Genomic DNA, 10,380 nt, shown 5'->3' on the forward strand with positions numbered 1-10,380 from the left:
GATGGGAGGGCGGAGGGGGAGGTGTCGGCCGGGGGAGAGAGTGCGGGGGAGGGGTGTACGGGATGATGCGTTCAAGGACCAAAGTTCATCTTGTCACCCTGAAAGTGGATCGCTTGCTGATATCCGTTTTCAAAAAGACATCGTCGATCAGACTTGGCAAGTGCAGCCACATGCGAGTCGAGGACGGAGTGGGTGAGGGGAGACGATACGTTTCCGGCTCTGATGATGAGGAAGAACCCGCTGAGAAAGTGTTTTTGTTCGATCATCTGGAACTTCCTTTCTTCTCGCCGCATTAGACAGTTTTCAAATCCATTGACCTGGCATCCATCAATACGTCTTCATTAAAAGACATACAGAAAGTTTGAAAGAACAAAATCATTTTTATTCCACAATTTCAAATCGTTAAAAACTCTTCAGCATCGTCACAAAAACCAGAATTCACCTGAACACAAAATAAACAGAGATTAAAGGTGGAATTCAAATAACCCAACCAGTATTTATAAGTCAATATATATATATATATAAATAAATAAGAAAACTGAAGTGAGACGATAGTGATGAATTATTGAACATTTTTTAAATAGTTTTATTATTCTGAGCTGAAGTGATAGAGAAGAAAAACAAAGGGGAATAAATATTAATATTATTTCTAGGCAGGTATACCATAAAAAAAGAAAAGTATTTCAACCGTTTAAATATTTATCAATATCTTTTTGTATTTCACATTCCCACATTTATTTTGTTCACAGATTCATTCTGGGTTCCTGTGACTCCGCCCCTCTGGACAACTCCGCCTCTACTGTGAACATCACGTGATCGTTAAAACACCAAACCACCGACGGAATTATTGCTCCGATAAATAAACACTATTCTACAAAAAAACAAATATTTTAAGATGCAAAAAAAACGACGCAGACGAGTTGAACATGCAGCCGAGAGGGAAGGGAGAGACAGGAAGTGATGTCATGATGTCGTCGATCATGCAGCACTGTTTTTTTTTTTTCATACGTAAACAAACACAAAAAAGATCAGACAAAGAACTAATAAAAATGTAAAAGTACAAAAAACAAGAGAAGAAAATAGCACCGTTGTTTAAAAATTACAGAGGACGGGTGGGTTTCATTTTCGTTTGGGTCCATTGTTCCGTGAACACGTTGCACAAATGTAGTCCTCAGTCTCCGCCCTCTGTGAGGACACGCCCACACACACCTGGTGGAACCACTGGTTGCAGCTGCCATCACACTGGACCCAGTTCACCTGCAGAACAGAGTCCGAATTCAAGCGTGCTCTCACAGTGACCAGTGTGGTTCCAGCGTCTCACCTCGTCCCCCTCCGGCAGCAGACACCGGTCGGCAGGACACGCCGCCATGTCTTCGTCTGAGTCCTCGGACTGAGAGAAGTCCGACCGAGGGGACGACGACCTCTGCAGCTTCTGACTCCTCTTCTGCCTCTTGTGGTTCTGGTCCACGTTCAGACGCTCCAGCTGTCGTTTTGTCTTCTTCTCTGAGCTGCTGTCCGTGCTGCCGTCCTGCCCTGCAGCATCTCGCCTTCCAGGATCCTGACAACAAACCAAGACTCAGCATCTTGGAGACGCACAACTGGCAAACGCAGGCCGTACCGCCGCCTGGTGTCCCTGAGAGTCTCCCTGCTGCTGTGGGTCTCCGTATTTGTTGGACTCCTGACTCGACGTCCAGTCCAGAAGAGCATAGAACATGTTCTGAACCTCGGGCAGAGAAACCGGCAGGAGAAGACCCTCCACCATTAACTGCTCCAGGTCCGGGCTCAAAGCTGTGGGCCGAAGAAAGTGCCGGCATCAGCACACGTGGGACACACGCCACCACACGCTCTCTTACTCTGTAAAGGCAGGCAGCGCTGTTCTGTATAAAAGACGTTCTGGTTCCTGTTCTGGCTCCACTCAGGACTGATATTCTGTGAAAGAAAGGTCCTCTTTAGCGCGTGACACTGGTGCCCTCGGGCCTCAGACAGGAAGTGACGCTGACCTGCGCATCATGGCCAGAGGTGGCGCTGCGACTCCCGGACCGCTCCTCCAGCGAGGGCAGGCCGTGCAGCTGCGACGCCATCAGGGCTCGGTGCTGCCAGCGCTCCGTCCTCCCCACCAGGAAGTGCAGTGCGTCTCCCTCAGGCAGCCTCACACCCAAGTGCTGTAACTGCTCCACTAGGGGCAGAACCTCGCTCAGGGCGGGCTTCTCGTGCGCCCGGCACAGCGGGCAGAGCCACGGCTGCGGGTCCGGAGGGTCGGAGGCGGCACGGACACACACGCTGTGGAAGGCGTCTCGGCACAGCTCGCACTGCAGCATGGCACCCATGGGCGCCTTCTGGCACACGCACACCTTCAGCTCCGAGCAGGCGGCCGAGGGGAGGAGCTTGGACTCGTTTGCCGCTCGGACCTGAGAGACCGAGTCCAATTCTCTGAGACGGAGCTGCTCCAGAAAGGACGCCTGGACCAAAAGCAAACCACATGGTCTCACAGACGCTCGGCGCCATCTTGTTCGAGCGTGGCTCAGACTCACCGCCGAGGACGGGTCTGGTGACTCCGACAGACTCTTCTCCACATCGCTGACAACCTTGGGCCTGGAGTACTTCTTTGCCTTCTTTTTCCTCCTCACAGAACTGTCCTGGTCCAGATCGGACCGTGGACACAAAACCTGCAGAAGCAAAGATGGTCAACCCTTGTTAAAAACTACGAGGATTAAAAAACGTGCCGCTTGGTTCTGTACCTCCAGGAGGTTCACACTGGTGTCCTTGTGGAGAAACAGTGCAGCCAAAGACGTCCTCCACTTGTTGACCTCTGCCAGTGAAGACTCCAGGCGCTCCAGCGGCTCCAGCACCACCGGGATGGCCTGTCCCCGCAGCACAGCGTCAGACAGCTGGTTCAGCATCAGCGACCCGCCGCCAGCCTTGAAAACACAAAGCGGCAGGTGAAGGCGGCTGCAGAGAGATGGACGGCGGCACACGCTCACCTGAAGGCCCTCCACCTCCTGCAGCCAGTCGTGAGCCTTCCTGACGGCGTCTCTCAGCAGGTGGCAGTTGGGCAGCTGAGCTGGGACAGTGGAGGCCTTCTCTGCAGCCACACTGAGCGTCTCCATGGAGTGAGGGGGCCTGGGAACATCAGCGTTAGCAGGTGTGAAGGTGGTGCGGCTGGACTCCGAGGCTCACCTGGACTTGAGCAGACGGCTGGCCCGCTCCTCCCACTGCTCCGACACGGTCAGCAGCTCCTGCAGACCAGCCACTTCCCTCTCCACGGAGGGGTGAGCTTCCAGGCCCACGCCCTGGTCGATGAAGCGCCGGATGGTTTCCAGGGTGAAGGTGGCGGGCTGGGCCCTGGCGCTCCGCACCCCCTCCAACCAGCGCGCCTGCTCCAGTCTGGCACGCAGCCGTGGCAGCTCGGGCAGCTCCACGTCCAGCTGGAAGCTGACGTCCAGCAGACTCTGGATCTCAGTTACGCTGGGCTCCACATCGGCCAGAACCTTTTCACTGTGCTGCTGGAAGTCTTCCACACGGTTCAGCATCTCCTGCGATGACACACACGCAGGGATCAAAGGACACCTGTGGTGACCGGGAGCAGCGTCATGCACTCTCCAGTCCCACCCACCTTCAGCCGGGGGGCCTGCGGCAGGCTGCAGCACAGGTTATACAGCTGCCTGACAAAAGAGCTGAGCTCCTCCACCGTCAGCTGACTTCGGGACCGACCGGAACCCACTCGGAATCTTCAGCAGAGACACGACAGAGATCAGAACAGGCGGGCGGGACTTTGCTGGGCTCTGAGGAGTCACGGTCACCTGGTGTGAGGAGACCCCGTCAGCAGCTTCTCAGCCACCGTGGCGCACTTCTCTGCATCCTGGGTGACCAGTCGCAGACGTCTCAGCAGGTCGTTCTCGGGAAAGGCGTTGGCCTCGGATTCCGAGAGAAGGGAGCGGAAAGCAGGCAGACCTGATGCGGAGGACGAGATCCGATATTTTATAAAGACTGCCAGGTGGATTTGGAGTCTTCCTCACTGACCTCTCTTCTTCTCCAGTTTGGCCTCCAGGGTCTCGGTCACACGCGTCGCCCAGGCGTCGTACTGCTCGGCGCGCTGCTTCACTGCATTCATCATGGGGTACAAGTCATCGATGGTGTACCTGTAACTGCACGACACACCGGCGCACGTCACACATGGCTGCCCTGTTGACCTTTGACTGCCAGTGGGTTCTCACTTGAGAGTGTAGCTGGAGATGGGGCAGGAGCAGAGGCTGTCCACGTGGTGCAGACAGACCAGCAGGCCGGGGCTGCAGGGGCAGGTGACCGCCGACAGATAGCAGGTGGTGCGACACTTGATGCACTGGCGCTCGTCGTCCTGCAGGTGGTCGTACTGGGCCTCCTGGCTGAGCAGCAGACCCAGCTTCTTCACTTGGTCTCGCTGCTCCTTCTCCTCTCGGATCATCATGGCCATGTCCTTGTGGACGGCTGAAGCCAGGACCACGTCCAGAGTCTGGGCCTTGGAGGCCATGTTGCACACCATCTCGTCATGGGAGAAGACGTTGTAGCGGTGGAGCAGGCGGTAGTGGTCCACACACTGGCGGCCCAGTGGCATCTGACACACGGACACATCTGTCAGTCCTCCATCTTGGACATGCGTGAGTATCAGAAGACAGCGCCACTGACCCAGTCCACCGTGCAGAAGTTGACCGCCTCAGCAAAATTGAACCCCTGGTTGAAGCCACTATGGTAGGCCCGGGGGAAGGTGACGACGAACTCTCCGGCGCACTGGTTGGTTCTGTAGATCTGCGGACAGACACAACAGCAGGGAGGGACACGTCAGGGGGCGGGTCCTCCGGACGCCAAGGTGCAGCACACTGACCGGGACACCGTGAGCCATCAGTGTGTTTGGGTTCATGATGGTGACCAGCTGGTGCAGAAGGTCCGGCTGGGACTCGAACAACTCCGGCGCCAGCTTCCTCATGACTTCCTCCAGCTGCTCCGCAGCAAAGCCAGGCGCTCCGTACCAGGTTTTTGGTTCCCCCCTGATGAGGACAGAGCTTGACCTGTAGCCACAGATGCCAAACAAGCACGAGAGTCGGGGAGCGAGGTCCGGTACCAGTGCAGGTAGTTGATGGAGTAGCTCCAGTGGTCCTCGATGTGCCAGCAGAAGGACGAGAAGCACATGCCCACGTACAGCCAGGGCAGAGTCATCCCGCAGATGTCTGCGGTCACATGGGTCAGAACTGAAGGGTTCATCATCGCCAGGTTGTTGAGGTTCCAGCCGCACTTGAGGTACTTCTGCAGCAGAGCCAGACACCAAGGTTAGGGCAGCGAAGCATGACTGCGTGAATGTCACAGAGAGAACTCAGGTCACCTCGTCCTCAGGGGACACCTTGAACCGTCCGTTGGGAATCGGGAATCCGCTACCGAACTCCTTGGAGGCAATATCGGCTCCATACTCCACGGTGACGTCTTCCTCGATGGCTCCGACGAGACGCCAGAACTCCTTCTCCACCAGCTCCGTAGGAACCATCTAGAGTGTCAGGAGCAGACGGACAACAGGTCACAATGTGAAGAGCGGAGTCTGTGCGACACCTGCGAGTCATGCTTACATGGACCGGCATGTTGAAATAATCAGACTTGAAGGCGTCGGCCATCTGCCCGAACGCCCGCAGGGAGTAATCTCGATACGCTTGCTCGAACCCAAACGCCTCGTGAGGTTTGCTACATTCCTGAAGGAGGAGATGAGTTTTGTCAAAAGAAACGGTCAAACCAAACAGGAAGTGAGATCTGATCATCAGATATGCACGAGCAGACGCACGTCTCACCTGAGCCAGACATTTGGGGCACCGCCAGTCTCCTTTGGGGACGTCGTGCAGAGGCGGGATGAGACAGAAGGTGTGGTAGCTGTCGTCACATCCATCACACAACAGCAGGCGGTCTTCATCGCCGCCGCTGGAGCAGACCAAGCACACCACCAGGTCCACCTGTGAGACACAGCCTGTCAGCAGTGAGCCAGCAAGAGCCATGAGCTGAGACGCGGGCCACCTACAGGACTCGGAGAGGCAGGGGGGAGGGGCTTCTTGCTGCGTGGCTTCACTTCCGCCACAGGTTCCTTCAGCTCAACCGGTTCCTGTTTAACTGGGATGGGACTTTCTTTTTCTGCAGAGAAGATGAAATGACTAAACAGTGGCGGCACAAAACGAACTCACCTTCTGGTCCGTTATTCTGACCTGGTTCAGGAGTCTGGCCAGGTTCCACTTTAGCCACGAGAGAACCCATCCTTCTGCGCAGGTTTGGCCGGTTCTCATTGGGATCCTCAGGTTCTATCTTCACGCTGACCAGCTGCTCACAGAAGGAAGCACCAGCTCGTGAGCGTGTTGAGAGGAACATGCGCGTGAGACTTGCACAACACCTCACCTCGGCCTTGACACGTTTCACTCGGCGAGCACCAGAGCCAGCTCCAGGACTGACGTCGGCGCCAGGACTGGGCTCAGGAGTCTGGACCGACGGCTCCAGAGTAGGCTTCTGCTCTGCATGGTCGCTGAGTCTCTCGGGGGTCTCCGTGGACTCAAGAGGCTCCACTGGCTCATCTTTCTGGACCAGCTTCTGCGGGGTCTGGGCCTGCTTCTGGACACACTGCCGGAGACAACTGAGGCTCATTTCTGCTCGCAGGTTTGGATCCCGAGGTATGAACATGCAAAAAAGCGGCTAGGACAGGAAGTGCCGGTGCATCCTGGGTCACCTTTCAAAATAAAACTACAGAGGAGCGTCACATGTGCATGTTAACAGTGCAGTTTCTTTTAACCGATTGACTTTTCTCCTTCACTCTGTCCAATATACTGTAGTGATGAAAGAAGAGTTATTTTGAAAAAGGAGTGGGTTGTTTCAAGATTCTAGGCATGTAGGGAGTAAAGCAGCCTGAGAGAAGCATGCAGACCCAGAGGAGGCCTCTCTGAGAAAACCATTCCACCTGCTGTTAAGGAAGCAGCCAGAGAGAAACATGCAGCGATTAATGGCGGACACACCTCCCGGCCACACACCCACAAACGTACCTGCTCCAGTTCTGGATCAGCCTCTGGTGCCTGAGGCAAGAGAGAGCTGTTGAGGTTAAATGATAGTGACCCTGAACTGAGGTCACAACCTGTCGGCCAATTGGTTGACAGGGGCTCTCTCTTTCTCTCAAACACATACACAGAACATCTGATAGTCAAATCAGCGGAAGCAACCACGAGCAGCGACCATGACTCACTTTCATCCCTCCTTATGTAAAGCATGAGCGGGGCAGATCACTTTGAGGTTCAATATCAATTGCTCCTCGCGGTTGCTTCCAGTGAAACCACAAATAAAACGTCAGTCGCAAAGTCAGCAGCTCCAGATCTCACGAGCAGCTTCAAAACGCAGCGGGGGTCTGGAACTCTGCGCAGGTTTAGAACTCACCAGCAGGTTGGCTCCAGTCTGGAACAGATGGTAGGGGTAGAGGACTTTTTCGTAGTGTCCCCGTAGGTGTGATCCGATAGCCTTGCCTGGAGCAAAGCCCATCTGCACGGCTATCTTGGTCCAGCGTCTTTCCCGACACACAAGTTCAAATCCGCCTTCTTCTGTCACCAGCTGCGACACAGACAAACCTGGTGACTGCTGCCTCTGAGAGCTTAACTGTCCCGCTGGGAGGAGGAGTCCGTCACTACCTTATTGAGCTTATACAGGTCGAGAATCTTTCGCTCCACAAGGGGAATCTTCAGGGCACATCCCTGCAGGTCCCAGAACTTCGCAATCTGGTCCAAGAAATTGAGTTTGACCCGGGTCTGGGCCTAAAACAAGACTAAGTTTCAGCAAGATGACAAGGCAAGAAAAAGAAAAAAAGGGGCTCAAACTCACCTCAAGCTCATTGAGTCTCTGGATTCGAGGAACAAAATGAAGTTTGTCAACATCACAGGCAAATGGCGGCTGCCAGCCCTGAAAAGACACACATGAACTCAACCGACTTGTCAGTCACAAACCCTGCAGCCTACAGCAAACCAGGCGAGATACCCACCCACATAATCGGCCCCATGAAACAAATATTTGAGTACTCGACATTGATGGCAGCAACAAGTTTAGTGATCATAAGCAACAGCAGTAGAAAACTGATGGCAACATGCCAGAAGAAAAGTCAGTCAAACGGGAAAGTATTTTAGAGTGTTCGACTGATGCTTCATGTGCAACAGCAAAACAGTTTGTGGGAGTTTTCACCACAACAGTCAGCCACAAGCAGGTCAGGATCAGCGACTAAACCTTTTTTAATGTGCAGTAACATGGTATTTTACAATGTTGTTACCACGATAACAAAGAGATAACAATTCTATATTCGAGAGGATCTAACAAAAATGTAAATGCAAATGAAGCATTGACAACACAATGGTGATAATGATAATAGTGGTGTATGAGATGATTATTACAGCATCATAGATGCTTGTAAGAAAAAGAATTGTAAGCAGATGCAGCAGTTTTGGTGCTGATGGTAAGTTTCCTCATGGTGATACAGCAGTAACAATAAACAACTATGTCAGATAGACCTGTGTGCAATGACAAATATGGGTCGAAAATAAAGTGTATGTGTGATTTTGAGGGAAAATGTGCATGAAAATTGAAAGAGTAGCTGATGAAACCACATCATTCATGCTCACCAGACCTCTTCCTCTATCAGTCGCACTCACACACAAAGATGGAGACCACTAGTACATTACAAAGCCAACATGGAGGACTACCATCTTGAACTTGTGTTATACCAACTCAAGAGTTCAAAACCCACGAGGAATGTAGACAATCTGGGAAAATCCAGTGTCTTTATCCATTTAAACCGCAAATAAAAGGTCGTGTGAACAAAACTAGGCACAACTTTCATATTTTTATGCTTTATATACATCAAAATAATTCAGTGCAATTTCGTGAAAACAGTCATGCAAATGGTCAATATTGAAAGTGTTGCAACCCATATTTGGCCCGATTCTATGGAATAATGTGATAGATTGGCGTGTATTTATATCCTCTGGTGACAGGTTGGGCTGTTAGCATTCTGCTGCTAGCTTCGTGGCTTTGTTGACACTCGCTGAGCAACAAAAACAACAGCAATATTGAACGTAGAATGTTTGTTTTCTGTCGAAGTAGCAATGTGTTCTGGGTTGCAGTTTGTGGTCGTATTGCGGTCTGGGTGATTATTATAGTAAGAATAGTGTGCTGCAGTACAAAGAATGAGCTCGTCCGCCATGTTGGTCCCTTTAAACCCTCCAGCTCATCCACAGCCGCTTCACCGTCTCAGCATCCGCCTCACAAGCCGTCTTCAGCGGCCTCACTCACCGGCTTTGAGGGCATATTCGCCGGCTTTCCCTCATCTCACTCCCCGGCATCACGCATCCGCATTCACCAGCATCAACAGCCAGCCACACAGGAACTAGTCCTCGGCTTCACATCCACCTTCCTCGGCCTTACATTGACCCTTCCCCGGGGTCACACATCCAAACTTACCGGAGGCGGTCGGACCTTGCAGATCCCGGTCTTCTCCGCGATGGGTCGGATTTTATTGATGAAGGCGTACGGGTCACCGAATTCCTCCCAGCTCGGCTCAAACACCGGGCACTCCGGCGGCGGCTGGAACTCGTCCGGACGAGGCAGGTTCATCGCTCCGAACCGGGCCGGTTCTTGCGGAGACGGATCACAGAGGGGGTTGGGAAAGTTCTTCAGTAGTTTGGTCAGTTCCGCTCCGTTTCTTTTTCGAGTTTTAAGCTCCGAATCATGGACGGAGAGCGGGATGAGGCCGGAGACACACGAACAGTGGAGGACACACACACAGTGTTCCACGGCAGTCGACACGTCCGCTATGGAAAGTAGACCTCGTGTATTTGCCTGCTATTTTAGTTTCATTTCATACTCAACTTCAGCAAAATTCCATAAAATCTAAAAAGGTGCGTCCGACAGTGTGCAGAAGTGTTCTTCAGTTATTTGGGAATCGTTAAGGTCCAGCAACTGAAGCTATGACCCACGTTGACAGGTTTCAGTGAAACAGCCAACCGTAAATAATTCAAAGCGATATCCTGATTTAAAAAGACGAGATTTTTTTTTTAATCAGATGCGCTTCCTAATTATTTTCAGCTCATGGAGTTAAATTGTATTCAACGCTCTCCGGTCGAACCTTTGTAAGACTTTGTTTGCCAGACTGCAACAACAAACAATCGCTTTATTCCATGATTTCAATTGCTAAGGGTTCTTTAAACATACATTTCCAAAAGGCTTCAAACCTGTTTTTCTATTTAGTACTTTTTTTCTGTTTACACTGGCTACGCGGATTAATCTACTCAGGTTTTCGGAGCCGCCGGGACTCGTTCCATTTAAATACCCACCGAAGTCGCACGTATGACGTCATGC

The 10,380-nt window shown here is 52.4% G+C and overlaps 1 protein-coding gene across 1 annotated transcript; it reads right to left on the bottom strand.

Moving 5' to 3' along the window:
- Positions 1-372: 372 nt before the first annotated feature.
- Positions 373-9,865, bottom strand: kdm5bb (lysine (K)-specific demethylase 5Bb). Its single transcript, XM_053849312.1, has 27 exons — positions 9,484-9,865; positions 7,858-7,935; positions 7,668-7,790; positions 7,420-7,590; positions 7,035-7,064; positions 6,400-6,618; positions 6,213-6,324; positions 6,032-6,141; positions 5,808-5,966; positions 5,592-5,711; positions 5,354-5,512; positions 5,096-5,277; positions 4,859-5,021; positions 4,663-4,782; positions 4,215-4,591; positions 4,021-4,145; positions 3,801-3,951; positions 3,614-3,728; positions 3,178-3,533; positions 2,982-3,120; positions 2,739-2,918; positions 2,532-2,666; positions 2,001-2,459; positions 1,854-1,929; positions 1,619-1,788; positions 1,322-1,558; positions 373-1,257 (listed from the first exon to the last, which is right to left on the bottom strand). Exons 1-27 carry the CDS (start codon positions 9,634-9,636, stop codon positions 1,120-1,122), a joined length of 4,557 nt encoding a protein of 1,518 aa, XP_053705287.1. The 5' UTR covers positions 9,637-9,865; the 3' UTR covers positions 373-1,119.
- Positions 9,866-10,380: the final 515 nt, after the last annotated feature.

This window comes from Synchiropus splendidus, chromosome 18 (genome assembly GCF_027744825.2).
Source record: "Synchiropus splendidus isolate RoL2022-P1 chromosome 18, RoL_Sspl_1.0, whole genome shotgun sequence".
Classification (NCBI taxonomy): domain Eukaryota; kingdom Metazoa; phylum Chordata; class Actinopteri; order Syngnathiformes; family Callionymidae; genus Synchiropus; species Synchiropus splendidus.

Excerpts from the sequence above, each read along its gene's own strand:
- kdm5bb (XM_053849312.1), bottom strand. The coding sequence starts at position 9,636 with ATGAACCTGCCTCGTCCGGACGAGTTCCAGCCGCCGCCGGAGTGCCCG. Across the intron at positions 5,022-5,095 it reads TCCATCAACTACCTGCACTG|GGGGGAACCAAAAACCTGGT; the intron begins GTACCGGACCTC and ends TGTCCTCATCAG. Across the intron at positions 3,952-4,020 it reads CAAACTGGAGAAGAAGAGAG|GTCTGCCTGCTTTCCGCTCC; the intron begins GTCAGTGAGGAA and ends CCTCCGCATCAG.